The sequence below is a fragment of the Mustela erminea genome, chromosome 10 (genome assembly GCF_009829155.1).
Source record: "Mustela erminea isolate mMusErm1 chromosome 10, mMusErm1.Pri, whole genome shotgun sequence".
Taxonomy (NCBI): Eukaryota; Metazoa; Chordata; class Mammalia; order Carnivora; family Mustelidae; genus Mustela; species Mustela erminea.
In genome coordinates this window covers 76,149,331-76,165,466 of record NC_045623.1, presented here as the reverse complement: position 1 = coordinate 76,165,466, position 16,136 = coordinate 76,149,331, and the positions used below count along the sequence as shown (strand labels likewise).

The 16,136-nt window shown below is 56.6% G+C and overlaps 1 protein-coding gene across 1 annotated transcript in view; it reads left to right on the top strand.

The window, feature by feature from the left end:
- SZT2 (SZT2 subunit of KICSTOR complex) overlaps positions 1 to 16,136 on the top strand; it is a 52,352-nt gene that overhangs the window by 33,640 nt on the left and 2,576 nt on the right. Inside the window, 29 exon segments of the mRNA XM_032303593.1 lie at positions 653 to 752; positions 1,460 to 1,589; positions 3,328 to 3,480; positions 3,562 to 3,664; positions 3,754 to 3,859; positions 3,947 to 4,058; positions 4,700 to 4,818; positions 4,924 to 5,088; positions 5,340 to 5,424; positions 5,572 to 5,736; positions 5,816 to 5,983; positions 6,353 to 6,486; positions 6,882 to 7,048; positions 7,173 to 7,270; positions 7,363 to 7,495; positions 7,607 to 7,737; positions 7,838 to 7,938; positions 8,012 to 8,188; positions 8,391 to 8,658; positions 8,754 to 8,833; positions 8,922 to 9,047; positions 9,148 to 9,347; positions 11,314 to 11,404; positions 11,788 to 11,868; positions 11,951 to 12,025; positions 14,481 to 14,694; positions 15,079 to 15,232; positions 15,401 to 15,523; positions 15,633 to 16,038. Coding sequence (XP_032159484.1) covers positions 653 to 752; positions 1,460 to 1,589; positions 3,328 to 3,480; positions 3,562 to 3,664; positions 3,754 to 3,859; positions 3,947 to 4,058; positions 4,700 to 4,818; positions 4,924 to 5,088; positions 5,340 to 5,424; positions 5,572 to 5,736; positions 5,816 to 5,983; positions 6,353 to 6,486; positions 6,882 to 7,048; positions 7,173 to 7,270; positions 7,363 to 7,495; positions 7,607 to 7,737; positions 7,838 to 7,938; positions 8,012 to 8,188; positions 8,391 to 8,658; positions 8,754 to 8,833; positions 8,922 to 9,047; positions 9,148 to 9,347; positions 11,314 to 11,404; positions 11,788 to 11,868; positions 11,951 to 12,025; positions 14,481 to 14,694; positions 15,079 to 15,232; positions 15,401 to 15,523; positions 15,633 to 16,038 — 4,165 coding nt within the window.

Below are 16,136 nucleotides of genomic sequence, written 5' to 3'. Positions count from 1 at the left end.
ACTGAGGGTTTGGGTCGGGGTCTGACTGTGTTCTGGGGCTGGAGGGTCCTGACCACTTCCCACAGCCTGTAGCAAAGCAGGTCACTCTCTGCTTTCCTAGTGGAGTTCAAAGCTGGTAGGATTTGGGGCTCCTAGCCTCGCATTGAGAGCTTCTCCGGTTCAGAGCAGCTTCAGAAGTTCATGTGGGACTAACAGGTGATATTTAACAACCACTTAGTACATGGCAGACACTGTTCTGAGCGTTCCTCCTAGACCAGCTTCTTTTGTGACGGGGGGAGGAAACTCAAGCACAGTTAAGTTAAATACTTGCCCAAGGTCACGGGAAAGGGCAGAGCCAGGACTCACAGCAAGGCCCCGGGTTAAAGATGGCTCCCATCACGGGGTGAGCTGGGTTTGAGAAGGGAAGACCACCATTCTGCTCAAGGTCTAAAAAGGGAGAAGAAGGAAGCTTACATGTCCTGCCCACGTGGAAGCTGGTAAAGCAAGCCTAGAGCTTGTGCTTCCGTAACTGCTACGGAGAATTCTGCTTTTCCCAGTTCCCGCCATGTTTGCTTCCCTTGGTCCAGTCCTATTCCCTTCTCACGGCTTCTCTTGGCCCCAGCTGCCAAACCCCACTCCCACCAACCATGTCCATTCCATCCCTCCCCGCCAGGAGCCTGATTCGGGAGGATGGGGGGCCAGGCGCCGAGTGTCGCCTCCTGCAGCAGCTCCTGGTGAGGCGAGTTGGGGAGATCTGCAGGGAGGTCAACCAGGTAAGGGACAGCGGGGAGCAGGGCTTTCTAAGCACGGGACACTGCTCAGATGAGGAAGGAATTTCTAGGAACTTGACCTTCAGAAGCTGTTGATCTATCACGGACATTTTCTTTGACACTTGGTTACTGGGGTACTCTTGCTCCTTGGGCCCTACAAACTGGGGTACACTCCCCCACCCACTCCCAGTAATGTGGGTTACTCTTCCAGACCCTGACTGTGAGCTGTTCCATCTTGTGGCTTTGCACTGGTGTTAGGGATTCAATAGTGAATAAGACAGAGAAACCCCGACTCTCTGGAACTTATGTCGAGTGAGGGAGATAGACGCCGAACAATTAAATTACACAAATTGTTTCCATTATGATTGTGAAAAATCATACAGAGGAAAGGTAGAAACTGATGAGAGCATATGATGGGGTCTGACCTTCTGAAGTGTCAGGGAAAGAATTGATCTTTTTAAGCTCAGACCTGAAGGGTGGAGAACAGATTCTGGCAAAGAGGAGGATCGAGTGTTCCTAACCTGGGGTTCAGATCCCTGAGCCCGGTGACTGTAGGGCGCATCTCTGACCCCCCCGTGATTACTGATGCTCTCTTGATCGCTGACCCCTATGATAACCACCATCTTCTCTGGCCTTTGATCACCCCTGACCACTGCCACCAATTCTTTGAGAAATATTTCAGTTCCCTGATACCCGGCTCCTTCTCCCAGCGGCTGCTTCTACAGGACCTTCATGACAGTCACGTGTGTAACTCTCTTCTGGTGGCCGAGAGCGAAGAAGATCTGTGGCGCAGCGAGACCCCCTTCCACTCCCGTCAGCGGGCACCACTGCCCAGTGATGGTGAGACCCCACCTAGGAGCCTCCCTCCCGGGCTGCTGCTGCCCTTCCTGTGTCCATGCTTGCATGAGAAGACCAGGGCAGAGTCGCCGTGACTTGGTCACCGGTGCCAGGAGAGCAGGGAGGATAGGACAGGAAAGGGTCACTGGGTTTAGCCATTGAGAGTTCCCTTGTGTCGTTAGTGAAAGTGTTGGCAGAGAAGTGGGATTAGGAGCCAGAGGAGACAGAAGTGAGAGGATCTTACACAGGTGGAGCAGAGGAGAACCACTTGTTTATGTAGTGTGGCAAGCACACAAGGAAGGAATTTGACAACAAGGCAGACTCGAGCACATCTGTGTTCCACAGGGAAGGAGCCAAGAGGCAAGGAAGCGTTAACACAGGAGAAAAGGGACCACGGAAGGGGCACCAGCTGTGACCTGTCTTCCTAAGGCCGTGCCTCTGCTCATCCCACCTTCCTTTCCAAAATGACCATCTTTCCCCTTTGGCTAATAGGGCCAAGGAACGGTGTGGGGGTGGGGAGTGGGCGAGTAGGCCAGGTCACAGGTGGGAGAAGATCAGAGGGGAGGAGCCTAAGGCCCAGTAGGAGGATCTGCCTTCCTATCAGCTGTCCCTCCTGATAGGCAGGCACAGGACCCCTCTGGGCTTCCTGAGATTTCTGGTTGTGATGAGGAAGCCCGATACTCTACTCAAGATGTTAATGGAAGTCTTGACACTTCCGCTCTCTTCTTTGACTCCTGATGACCCCTCAGCCCAGCTCAGAGGGGAAAGCCAAATGATGTCATTCCTTTGCAGTTCTCCCATCTGGTTGAAAAGGAAAATCAGAGCACTTCTTGTTTTTAATAGTCTCAGCAAGTCTGTAGGTGAACGTTCCTACCAATCCCGGACGTCACGTCTCAGCACATCCCGAGACGTGCTCTGTATCAAAGCACCATTCCCCTAATTAGCGGACTTCCCAGGGTCTGATGGCGTCTTCTGCACATTGAGCACGAGATAGGACAGCCACACACCTTTGTTGCCAGTGCCTCTAGCAGCGTGTAATGGAAGGCCGGGCAGAGCCTGGAGACAGCCCTTCCTCATTATAGTCTCTCCACGTGATTTTGCTGGAGCCTTCCACAACCAGCATTCCGTTCCAGACAACCTCCTGTGTGCTCTGTACACAGCTCACATCTGGCAGCAGCTTCTCTGGGAAACCAGATGGCTGCCTCTGCCGTGTTGGGGGGCTCCTCTTCAACCTGGGAAGCTGGAAAGGGTCAGACCAGGCTCTGGACTGTGCCCCTGGGCTCTTGCATTCTGCCTTCCTGCCCTATGAGTCCTTTTGGGTCAGCTGTCCTACAGAGCGCAGCATTTGCCCTGACTCTGCAGGTGTGTATCAGCTCTCCTATCCTATCTGACGGGGTTCTCATTGCCCCTCCATGTGAGTACACAGATGGGGTGTGTGTTATATATCATATTAGTATACAGCAGGAGTGTCTTCAGAAAATTCTTCAGAATTTTCTCAGGCTCTGCCTCACCTGACACTTCTAGCTCCTTCTCCACAACTGCCTGAGAGCCTTTGTGCTGTGACCTGGTTTCCGAAGAGTATGGTCCTGCCTTGTTACCTGAAATGACCATCTTTCCCCTGCAGGGTGATAGGGCCAAGGAGTCCTGGGGAGTAAGGACAAGTAGGCCAGTTCATAAGTGAGAAGTAGCAAAGGCAGAGGGCTGTGTCCCACCTCTCATCCACTATCTCCCTTCTCCCCAGATTATGCTGCTGATGAGAGCTGTGCACCCCGAGGGTACCTAGCCGCCACAATGCAGTTTGTCCCTGGCCATTTCTCCTGTGACGTTGTGTGGGGAACCGTGATTCGAGTCCATTCACGCCTGAAAATGGGGCCCAGCATGGGGGTCTCTCGGGGTGTGTGATGGGCATGAGAGGCAAGTGGAGGGGGAGGGAATCTGGAGAAGGGGCTGTCCTGAGCCACTATTACTCCCACAGCCATCCAGGCCCTGCGCTCCGTGCTCAATGCCTTCTCTGTGGTGAACCGGAAGAATATGTTTGTCTATCAGGAACGAGCAACAAAGGCTGTGTACTACCTGCGGTACGTGGGCCTTGGGAATAGGGGGTAGAGCAGGGATCAAAGATGGTGGCCAAAGAGCTATGTCCAAAGTCTGTGCCACTCTCTCCCAGGCTCCTGGAGACATCCTGCAGCGACCGGCCATGGGAAGGCGATGCGCTGCCCCCCTCCCTAGCTCTGTCCCGAAGCCAGGAGCCCATCTACTCTGAGGAGGCCTCGGCACGTATCACCCCCACCCCGAGGCCCCTGTGCTCCCCCTCATACTTTGCCCATTGGAGCCAGGCACTTACCCAAGTTTCCCTGTAGGGGCCTCGGTCTCCCCTGGACATGGCTTCTAGCCGCAGTTCTGATGCTGCTCGTCCTGTGGGCCAAGTAGACAGGCATATCCAGCTTCTGGTGCATGGTGTAGGACAGGCAGGTAAGCACTGCTCGGAGGGGGCTGGGGAGTGACCAGAGGAGGTTCCAGAATCCTCCCAAGACTTCTCTTGGCACCTTTCTACTGTAGCTCATGCTGTGCTCTGGGTTTCCCTCAAGCAGGAGCTGGGTGGGACAGACAGACAGATGTTTAGAGGATAGGCCCTCTAGCTGATTGAATGCAGCTTGGGGAAGGGGAGCCATGAAAGCTGACACAGGATATCTAGCCTGGGTGACTGGGTGGTTGGTGGCTCCACTGGCTGGAGATCAAGGGTGAGTTTGGGTTGAAGGTCATAGGTTTGGTTTGGGAGATGGTGAGCGTGAGGTATCCAGCAGGCAACTGGATGTTGCTGTTCATGTTTACGGTTGCTTTAACATGTACGGGGTCTTGGGCTAAGGCTGTTACGTACGAGGTAGATGTTATTATTACTTTCATCTTAGAGATGAGGACACTGAGTCTTTGAGAGTTGACACTTACCTGTCCATAGTCAAACAGTGAACTAGAACTTGGGCAGAACTAGAACCTAGTGCTGGCTGCCTCCAGTGTGTGGGGGAATGTTCGAGTCTAGGGGTCAAGGGCCAGGCTGGGGGGAGTCGCTGGATCCTCTACCAGGGTCTCCATTTTCCTGCCATTGCTGTGTCAAGGTCCTGAGATTACCGACGAGCTAGTACGGGTGCTGCGTCGGCGACTGGACGAGGCCACGCTGGATGTCATCACAGTCATGCTTGTTCGGAACTGCAAGCTGACACCCGCTGATGTGGAGGTCAGCTCCCTCCCAGCCTCCGAAGGCCCTCCAGGGCTTGGGTGTAGGGACCATCTGCTTTCTGCTCTCTCTGCGCGGCTCTGATGCTCCTTCCCCTCTCTGCAGTTCATCCAGCCGCCTGGCAGCCTCCCCTCCGAGGTGCTGCACCTGGCCCTCCCTGCCTCCTGCAGGCCCTGGCTTCCTGCCCTGGCCTGGTACCTGCGGCAGAACCTGCTCATCTTCCTGCACTCACCCAAGTACACGGACAGCAACAGCCGCAACCACTTCCAGGTGAGGGTGGGCCCCTCTCCATACTCCCCCCGACTGTGGAACTGTTCCCTGTGGGCACTGCAGGTGACCTTGGCCTGTGGACATGTATATACCACTGCCTCCCCCACCCCCTCCACCTTTATTTTCTGCCCATGTCTTCCTGCGCTCCCAGCCGTGTCTGTCCGCCATTCCCCACTGTGGACACCATCCCCTGATGCTTTCTTTCTGTCCGCCCGCTTGGGCTTAGTTCTCTGTGGTACTTCCTTCCTCAGCATCCGCTGCCACCACAGGGCGGCCTCCCCGACTTGGACATCTACTTGTATAACAAGCCTGGCGGACAGGGCACCGGCGGCAAAGGTACGCTGCAGGGCGCAGCCCCATGCCCCTGCTGAGCGTGCGAGAGCATCTTCCTGCCTCGAGGCTTGAGGGGGGCCTCACCCAGCCTGGCCACTCAGGGCGATCTGGAGGTCTCGGACCCGAGCCTTTCTCTGGATTTCTACCCAGGGGTCGCCTGTATCACTCTAGCCTTCGTGGATGAAGCAGGAAGCCCCATCTCACTGGCCTCTTGGCCCCCCTCCTCTCCGGGGCCCCTAGACCCACTGCAAGAGGAGGAATTTGAGCAACTGACCCAGGTCACTCGCTGCCCGACTGTGCCGGATGGTTCTTCAGGTGGGTCAGCAGAGGGGGTGCTGAGTTAATGCTCTGGGAACCAGAGGCCCCCTCATGTCATCCCCATTCTTTCCCCCAGCTCAGAACGGGGCCCCACGGCTTCGACTGGATGTGTGGGAGAAGGGGAATATCAGCATCGTGCAGCTGGAGGAGAAGCTCCGGGGAGCGGCCCGCCAGGCCCTGGCTGACGCCGTCATGGAGTTGCGGCTACTGCCAGCCTCCCTGTGTACTGAGGACGTGTCTCCAGGTACGGAGGCTCCAGAGTATGTGCCAGGCCCAGGCAAGACCGGGTCTCTGGTGAGCTTGCAAAGGTGGGGCTCCGGGATGGCATCGCAGAGGCTCCCTCCAAAGTACACATTCAATACACAGTTGTCCTGTATCTTTTCTGCGTCAGCAAGGTGACATGCCAGCAGAAGGGTCCACACCCAGTTGGTCCCCCATTTCGAGAGGGATACTGCACCAGGAATTCCCTTCACACAAACACGTAGCTCTCAGATGCATACGCCACCATTGCCTGACAGGTGGAATAAGGGGCAAGTCACTGTCATACCTATTGCGGGGCTGGGCTGTCTGAAATAGGCACAGTGACAGGAGTCTGTAATGTCTGATGTCACAGGAAATCTCCGGAGCGGGTCGTTGGAAACCAAGAGCCCTGCAGGCCGAGCTAGCACCTTTCCCCCTGGCCCTGGCCCTGGCGAGCCCGTGACTCCCCCCAGCAAAGCTGGCCGGCGTAGCTTCTGGGATATGCTGGTAATGAGAGGATGGGAAGAGGTGATGTAGTTGGCATCCGCCTTCTTGCCTGTCTCCTGGCTCTTCTACTCCCCCCGTAGACCTTGCCCCAGACAGCCTGTCACATAAAGCAACTCTGTCCCTTTAGGGTATGCAGCACGGCAGGGTCTCTCTGACACAGAGACCCTCAGCTGAGCAAGTGCCTTCACTTCCCTTTTCTCATGGAGGGCCCACAGGAGAAGTCAGGCTTGCACCAGTGAGGGTGCCAGGGCTCAGGAAAGCGGAGTGCTGCCTGAAGCTGGGCCTGCCCCGGGCCTCCAAGCCCCACAGGCTCTCATTACTGGTTCACGATGCCCCCATCCTCCACACCATCCCTCTTCCCAGCAGCACTTCCTCATTCACTGCCTTGCCCCCAGAGTAAAACAGAATGTGGGGACTTGGGTTCCCCCAAAACAACCGATGACATTGTCCTGGATCGGCCAGAAGACACCCGGGGCCGGAGGCGTCACAAAACCGAAAGTGTTCGGACTCCAGGTGGCACTGAGCGGGCACCAGGCTCAGATTCTGGAGCCCAGAGACAAAGGTGTGTGTGTGTGTTATGGTGTTGCATCATTGTGTGGGGGGTGAACTCACAGGTAGGTGTTGGGTTTGTGTAAGCACACACATGTCCCATGTGGAGGTGAGGCTCATTCCCGATGTGTCCTCAGACGCAGGACCACACAGCTAGAAGAGGGTGAGGTAGGGACCCTGCAGCCTGTGTTTGCTCGCGTGACTCAGCGCTGGATGGAGTTTATGGTTCAGATCGGTGAGACCCCCAGCCCCTTCTCACCTGTACTCAACCCCATGGCCTAGTCCCCAACCTACAGCTCCACCATGACCTCTCTCCCCCGGTTCCAGGTTGTGCCTCAGTGTCCAGGAGCTCCACCCACATGGTGTCCCGATTCCTTCTTCCATCTGTCCTCTCTGAGTTCACGACTCTGGTCACCTCCATGGCCGGAGATACCAGTGTCCGTATCTTTGAGCAGCATTTGTGAGTTTGGGTCTGCTGGAGGCTAAGCTCGGCTAGGCCTGGGAGGTGATAGCCAGGGAATGGGGCTGTGCATGGATGGTCTGCTTTCTGTCCCTCCCTTCCTCCCTCCAGGGGTTCAGAGCCAGAGATCTTCAGTCCTTGCTCCCTTGGACAGCTGTGCCCAACGCCGCGCCCAGCGACGGAACGGCACCTGCTACTTCTGGGAAGGAACTTCTTGCAGTGGAGGAGACCAACCCAGCAGGGTGAGGGCATGGCCCAGAGGGAGTGAGTTCAGAGTTCTGGGGAACAGGGTGGGCTCACGGGGATCTACATCTGGACCTCAACTGAGCATTCCTCCCCTAGCTGCCAAAGCTGTGCAGCGCTTTGAGCCAGGAGGCGACGGGAGCTGTGGGCGAAGCGCTCCCCGGCAGAGGTTCTTGCTGCTGGAGGTCGTGGACAAGAAGGTAGATGGGGGGCCAGGGGCTGGGTGGGAGAAGGAGTTCAGTGATTTCACTGACCCTGACCCCTGACTTCCAGCTACAGCTGCTGACCTACAACTGGGCTCCAGACCTGGGAGCGGCCTTGGGCCGGGCACTGGTTCGCCTCGTGCAGTGGCAGAACTCACGCGCCCACCTCATCTTCTGCCTCCTCAGCCAGAAGCTGGGGCTTTTCCATCATTGTGGCCAGTTGGACTTCCCAGTGCGGGACGAAAAGGTGCCTGTTGCTTGGGCTCCCTCCTCTAGTTCTGATTCCTAAGGGATTAGTTGAAGGAGGTGCCAGCCAGGAAGCAGGGGAGAGGGACAGACTGAGGGCAGAGATAGTAGGGAGGGAACATCTGAGAGAGGAGGCCATTGGGTGGGAGAGAGGGTCTGAAGGCAAAGGCCATGAACCCATCGTGACACTCCATCTCTCTCAGGAGCCAAACCCATTCCTCCTGCCAACCATGGAAGCAGAGACCCTCATCCGGAGTGCCAGCCCCCCGCTGAGCCGCGAACAGGGCCGGCTGAGTGCCTCCTCTCGGGGTGGGGGCTCCCTTCCCCTCGACACATTCCCCTTTGATGAGGCCCTGAGGGATATCACAGCCGCCCGCCCCAGCTCCTCTCTCGGCCCTGTGCCCAGACCCCCTGATCCCGTCACCTACCATGGACAACAGTTCTTAGAGATCAAGATGGCGGAGCGCAGAGGTGAGGACCCTGGGCCGGGCGGAGGCAGTCTGTGGAGTGTGGGAGGAGAGGAGTGACAGCTCCTGGGGGCCATTACTAATGCCTGCACCCACCAGAGCTGGAGCGCCAGATGAAGATGGAGAACCTGTTTGTGACATGGCAGCAACGTTCTGCCCCAGCCAGCATGCCCATCAGTGTGAGTAGCTCGAGCCTGTGTCCTCCCTGAGCCTCCTGGGACCCCGTCCCTGGCCACCGTTCCCGTGCTCACCACCTCGTCTCCCCAGGCTGCAGAGCTAGAGACCCTGAAGCAGTCGTCCCGCCTGGTACATTACTGTGCAACGGCCCTGCTCTTCGACCCAGCTGCCTGGCTACATGGGCCCCCCGATACCTCTGGGCCCCCCGAGGGCCAGGTAAGGCTCCAGACTCCTGGGTCTCTCCCACGGGACCTCCTTCCACCCCCATGGTGCAGTTGACCGCAGCTAGAGCCTGCCTTAATCTCCACTCCCCCAGCGGCGCCATCGCCCCGAGTCTGGGGCTGGGAGCCGGGAGGCCCCCACCAGCTGCGAGTCCTCAGATGCGCCCCCGCCAGGGGCCCGGGAGGAGCCATGGCTGAAGGAGCTGAGCCTGGCCTTCCTGCAGCAGTACGTGCAGTATCTACAGAGCATGGGCTTCGTGCTGGTCCCGCTGCGGCCCCCTTCCCCGGCCCGCAGGTGAGCACCCTCCCCACCTCTGCTGCTGCAGACACGGCCCCACACACCCTTGCTGTCTTCGCGCCGGCTCCCTCTGAGCCCTGTGGGCCTTGTTGCACATCCCTCCCCACCGGGCCAAGCATACCCACAAGGGTCAGGGTCGCCTTCCCACGGGCCCCAGGCATGGCCTGTAAACCTCCCAGCCACCCAGGTGTGCACACGGCTATGCACACATATGGCTTACACACTGATGGGCTGTGTACCTCCATGCCCTGGATCTGGGCCTTAAGGATTCCTGGCCTGGTCACCACAGGGTCCTCTCCAGGTATCTCATGTGGTTCGTGGCCCAGGAAGCCCTGTCCTTGCTGAGTTAGCCTCTCTCACGAGGGACCCCTGTGCCAGGCCCACCTGCGTCATTGTCCTCCAGCCCGTTCTGGGACAGTCGTGACAGGTCTCAGTGTTGGGAAGCAGGCAACTCATCTCTCACCACTTTGCAGCTCCCCGGAGCACAGTGATGCAGCCACGGCCACTCTTCCTGTGCTGTGTCAAATCTCAGATTCCTGTTTCTGTGGCCCCTGATTTATGCTTTTCTCAACATCTGAGCCTCCAGAGTCTGTGCTCCAGCCCCTTCCCAGTGGCTATGGGAACCTCCCTCTTTGTGTTGCACACAATTACTTTTGAGTACGAGTTGTACTTCCTTAGTTGGGACACCACCTGGCCCAGAGAGCCAATTCCAACTCCTGAGCGTTTCTGAAACTAGCTCTCCTGCTCCCAGACCTCCCACCCTCTCCCGGGCATTAGGAAGAGAGGACAGGCCTTATCCTTTGGGACCCCACCCCTCTCATTTCTGGGCATCAGGGCCTGAGAAGGAACTCTACCTGCTTCCCAGTGGGTCCCCCTAAAGGAGCGTCTCTGAGAGACTTCAGTTTCCATACTTTCCATTCAGTTTGAAGCTCTTCCCAAAAGTCTGGGTTCCTTTTTTAAAACAAAAGACAGTAGGGGCACCTAGGTGGCTCAGTCACTTGGGTGTCCAACTCTTGATCTCAGCTCAGGTTTTGATCTTCAGATCATGAGTTCAAGCCCCACACTCGGTATGGAGCCTACTTTTAAAAAAATAATTTTTTTTTTTTAAGATTTTATTTGTTTATTTGACAGAGAGAGATCACAAGGAGGCAGAGAGGCAAGCAGAGAGAGAGAGAGAGGAGGAAGCAGGCTCCCTGTTGAGCAGAGAGCCCGATGTGGGACTCGATCCCAGGACCCCGAGATCAAGACCTGAGCCGAAGGCAGAGGCTTAACCCACTGAGCCACCCAGGCACCCTCAAAAATTAAATTTTTTTAAAAAGACACTGGGATGAAAAATACGTTTCCAGAGACAAATTTACAGTCAGGCCTTCCTCTCTCACCAGTCTCACTTCCTCTCTCACCAATCACTGTCAAAGTCTTGTTCCAATTTCCTTGAGGATCAAATGAGACATTTCTTTTCTCCAGAGGCTTTCACACACCCCACCTCACCGTCCAACCCGATTGCCAGCAAGCGCTCTGGTGGTTTATAGCTCCTGATATAATGAGTGCATCCTGCTGGCCCTTGCTGTTTTCCTGGTTCACAGTACCTTTCCTGCTTCTCTTCTCCCCTTACCATTGAGTTGAGTAGGCCTAGGGGACCCTGAAACAGTCCCAGCAGCTTCTTGTGCCCTAACCTGTCCCCTCTCTCACCAGTGGAAAGGGGCCTGCTCTCCACACCCCCGTGGAGCACTGCTCCAGCTTCCCCTTAGAGCAGCAGCTGCCGTGGAGCCCTGCTGCCCCACGGTGTACACCTGGACTCCAGTCCCAGCTGCTTCCCCAACATGGTACCCTAAGCAGGTCCTTTCCCTCTCCAGTCCCGTTTCAGCTCCTGCAGGTCGCTTGCCCGTGAAAGTGATCGTGGGGCTGCTGGCCAGACCACTTCCCCGCTGGCCTGCCTCATCCTCTTTCCCCCTCTATTCTGCAGCACCAGCCGGCTACGGGCCATGGCCATCCTTGGAACGGAAGGTCGAGGCTCCTTCTCCTGCCCTAAAACCAAGACTGATGGGAGCCCCAAGGTAGTGCATCGTCGTGTACCTTCCCCAGCAGTATAATCAACGGGGCCCCAGCCCCAGGTGTCACTGAGCCGAATCACTGACCCAAATCCTTATCTCGGGAACAAAATGAGAGGCACAAAGAAGGCACAGGCTCTCACGTAACATGCGTGGTGACTGAAGGAGCTGAACTAAAGTCTAGAGGGCTTCAGGTCCCTGACCTCACTCAATCTCGACTCATTCTCAGCAGTCTTGGGAGCTGGCCCTGCCCTGAGGCAGACAGACAGGAACATAAATAACCACCAAATGCCAGGGGTACATTGGTACCCAAAGGACTCCCCTGCTGGTTCCAGGCTGGTGAATCCCCAACCCTTGCCCCTGAACCCTAGTATTTCTCCTTTCTTTAGAGCACTGGCTCTCCAGTCACCACCTACCACCTGCAGCGTGCACTGCCCGGGGGCATCATCCTCATGGAGCTGACTTTTCAGGTGAGCAGGAGGAACAGTGAGTGGGGAGAGCTGGACCCACCTATCTCTTAACCTTCTGATCTCATCTTCACCTTCTCTCCAGGGCTGTTACTTCTGTGTCAAACAGTTTGCCCTAGAATGTTCCCGGATCCCCATGGGGCAAGCTGTCAACTCTCAGGTATGTGGTGGGGCCGGAGAAATACAAGGTCTCAGGCATAGTGCATCCCCAGTGTGCTGTGGCCAGTGGGGTTAGTCTGGGTTAGTTAGGATTAGTTAGTTAGTCTGGGTTAGTTAGTTAGTCTAGGTTAGTTAGTTAGTCTAGGTTAGTTAGTTAGTTAGGATGGTTTAGTCTGGGCCAGTGGGGATCTAATGCTGTGGAGTGGCCAAGTTATGGCCATTCCGTCATCATGACTGGGTCATCCACCCCTCAGCCTCGCTCTGTCAGTGGGCCAGACCATATTCCACCGCAACGCTAGAGGCAGAAGGCAGTCCAGCACAGTGGCTGCTCTGGTCCTGTGGTCACTGTGGGACTGACAGGAGCCCAGTACCATAATCAGTTCATAATGTAGATGATCAGTGATGACCTTTGAACATAGTGGGTAATCTGGCACATGGGGACATCAGTGCCACGGGCAGTCCTGGCCTGATCTAGAGCTGGAAATAGCCAGGCTTTGTCAGGATCGCCACTAACACTTAGAATGAGGACCAGAGTTCCCAGCCACACAGCGTACCCCTGGCATTTGGTGGTTATTTATGTTCCTATCTGTCTGCCTCAGGGCAGGGCCAGCTCCCAGAACTGCTAAGAATGAGTCAGGATTGAGTGATGTCAGGGACCTGAAGCCCTCTAGACTTGAGTTAGTTCAGCTCCTTCAGTCACCAGACATGTCGCGTGAGAGCTTGTGCCTTTTTTGTGCCTCTCATTTTGTTCCCGAGATAAGGATCTGACTGGGCCTCGTCTGCCTGACTCCTCATACCTGGATAGCTCACATCTAGCCCATGGATGGTTGCCTTTGACTTGAGTGTGGACACCTAGAAAGCCCTCAAGGGATAAGGTGACCCAGAAAAGCATGGTGACCTTACGTTCAGAAACCTGCCTGGGCCAGAGTGTTCCAAAGGAGCTCTGGACGGGCAGGTACACTTTCTCACTTTGCTGTTGTGCTGGCGGAAATGACCCAGCCCCGTGACTTTCTAGAGCTCCTTGAAGTCCTTGTAGCTTCCTGCCCCTGATCTCCATCCGGCTAGCCTCTCTCTGCCCCTACTTGTGTAATCGCCGGCCCTGTGTTACGTACCGAAATTGCTGCACTGTTGCTGTTGTTGCCAAGTGCACAGTATGCAGGCTCAGCAGAGAGGAGAGCTTTCCTCTGCCTGTACACCTAAGGGGACCTGCATGCATGGAGGTTAAGTGCGTGCCCCCTGCAACGTGCTAGTCGGTGGCAGGACTGAGGCTGAAATCTAGTTCTGTGGCCGGGAACCCTCAGCTAACATACCATCATGCACCATCGCCGACAGTGACATCATCAATGCCCCTGAGCCTGAATTACGTCCCCCCGGCCTTCCTCTCCTCCTCTTCCCTCCTTCACAATCATCCCGAGCTCTTTCCACCCTAGTGCTCATGATCATCATAATCCATGGGCCATTCAGTTTACCACACATTCTCTAACTTTACGAAGACCTCTACTTCGTATGAGGATAAGGGAGCTTATATGTCTCACACGAGACGTTGTGACTCAGCCAAGACCACACAGCTACTCTGACCGCTAGTCCGTAGTTTCTTTGACAGCCAGTTCTTTCCTTTCCTTATAACTCCTGCACCCATTGCTTCCGTGGGCCTGGGTCCGTAGATCCTGCCAGCCCAGCACCACGGGTCCATCAGCTGACACACTCTCAGTGATGGTGGCTTCCATCAGGAGAAGCACCAGCTCCGTGTCTCCACCTTCCTTTCTTCCTCCCTCCATGGTTCATTCATTCATTCACAGATCAGTTAAAGGAGGTCCACTCTGGCCTAGCCTTGGCAGGGTGTCCCAGAGGACGCTTTACGAACGAGTAGGAGCTAGCCAGATTTGGGAAGCAGGGGGAACAGCGTTCCAGGCAGACAGAACAAGCAGGTACAAAAGTGTGAAGAGAACATGCAGTGTCCTGGGAAGAGCAGGTAGTTGAATGGGAAGGTCAAGCTGGAGACATGGGAGGAACCAGGAGAGACTCCCAACAGTGCATTCCACGCCTGGCCTCCCCTGGCCACCTGCACAAAACTGGCACTTGGCTAGATTCTGCATAACATTGTCTTCTAACGTCCTACATCCTCCTGTCTGCGGCCTAACATTGGCCACCCTGTCTGCCCGCCGCTAGAACGGACACTCCTTGAGGGCCAGGTCCGCCCCCTCCCTAGCACCTCAAAAAGTATCTGGCGGGCACTAAGCAAGTATGTTTTGCATCCGTGATCTGGGCCAGACTTTGGTGGACTCGGGTAGAGTCAAAGGCCCATCCGTCAAAACGATTATAGTTTTCAGGTATGAAAAAGGGAGTACGAAAAGGGGGGCTTCCCGCGGAAGGGGCTTCCCAGGGAAGAGGGAGAGAAATGGGACTGTGCCAAGCGGCCTGCCAGGTCCTGACCCGTGCCCCGCCCCCCTCCCCAGCTGTCCATGCTGTTCACAGAGGAGTGCGACAAGGTTCGAGACCTGATGCACGTGCACTCGTTCAGCTATGATTTCCACCTGCGCCTCGTGCACCAGCACGTGCTGGGCGCCCACCTGGTGCTGCGGCACGGCTACCACCTGACCACCTTCCTGCGGCACTTCCTGGCTCACCACCCAGACGGGCCCCACTTTGGCCGCAATCACATTTACCAAGGTCGGTGCCAGAGGACAGGCCGGTGAACCAGAGCTAGGCCCCATGGGGTCTCCAGACCTGGACTGATGGGACCACTTCCTGGGGCCAGACCTCCGCCTCTCCTGTCCCATCCTATCCCATGTTGTTAATTACCTCATGTCACTTGGACCATATCCCTGTGGCTCCGGTTTCTGTCTTTCTCTGAAGTTCTTCATGGTGTTTCCCATCAAAGTTTAGATTCTGAGCCACATTGGGCCCACCTCTATGTTCCCCAGGACCTTAGGAGCCCCCCAGAATAACAGCCAGTCCGCCTGTCAATAAGAGCCTTAGGGATGTCTGTCTTCCCGTCCCACCTGTTCAGTATGTCTGTCTCAAGCTCAGCGTCTCCTATAACTCACCCCTCAGGGACACTGGAGCTGTCCACACCACTCATTGCTGCCCACCAGCTGTACAACTACGTAGCTGACCACGCCAGCTCCTACCACATGAAGCCCTTGCGGATGGCCCGGCCAGGAGGCCCAGAGCATAATGAATATGCCCTGGTATCAGCATGGAACAGGTGAACTTGGATGTGTGGGGGGCACCAGCATGTGCTCTGGCTGAGCTGAGGTCAGGGCCCGCCCCCTGCCCCGGGGCAGTAGGGAGAGAAGTTTTCTTGAGCCAGACTGGATGGGCGTGGTTTCATTAGAACCTCAGGGCTGGCATCTTCCCCACCCCCACCATACAGCTCTGGCTCCTACCTGGACTCCGAGGGGCTTCGTCACCAGGATGACTTCGATGTGTCTCTGCTGGTGTGTCACTGTGCTGCACCCTTTGAAGAGCAAGGAGAAGCTGAGCGGCACGTTCTGCGGTCAGCAGATCCCCTACCTCAAATGTGCTCATGGCCCAGCCTTCCCAGTGCCCTTGCTTTCTCTGTGTCCCACTCTGATCACCACATTCCTACCCCGTCCTCACCCCAGGCTGCAGTTCTTCGTGGTGCTCACCAGCCAACGAGAGCTCTTCCCCAGACTCACCGCAGACATGCGCCGGTTCCGGAAGCCACCCCGACTGCCCCCTGAGCCAGAAGCTCCTGGGAGCTCAGCTGGTAGCCCTGGGGAGGCCTCGGGGCTTGGTCTGGCCCCTGGACCGACTCCCCTGTTCCCCCCGCTGGCTGCAGAGGTGGGGGTGGCGCGGGCACGGCTGGCTCAGCTGGTCCGGCTGGCTGGAGGCCACTGCCGTCGGGACACGCTCTGGAAGCGCCTCTTCTTGCTGGAGCCTCCGGGGCCTGACCGGCTACGGCTTGGGGGGCGCCTGGCTCTGGCGGAGCTGGAGGAGCTCCTGGAAGCAGTCCATGCCAAATCCATTGGGGACATTGACCCCCAGCTGGTAAGCGGCCATGCATTCTAGAAGGGGCCGGTTTGGATACTAGGGGTTCTGGCAGCAGCCAGGGTGGAGGGTGCAGAGCTCTCAGGTGGCTCTCGGAC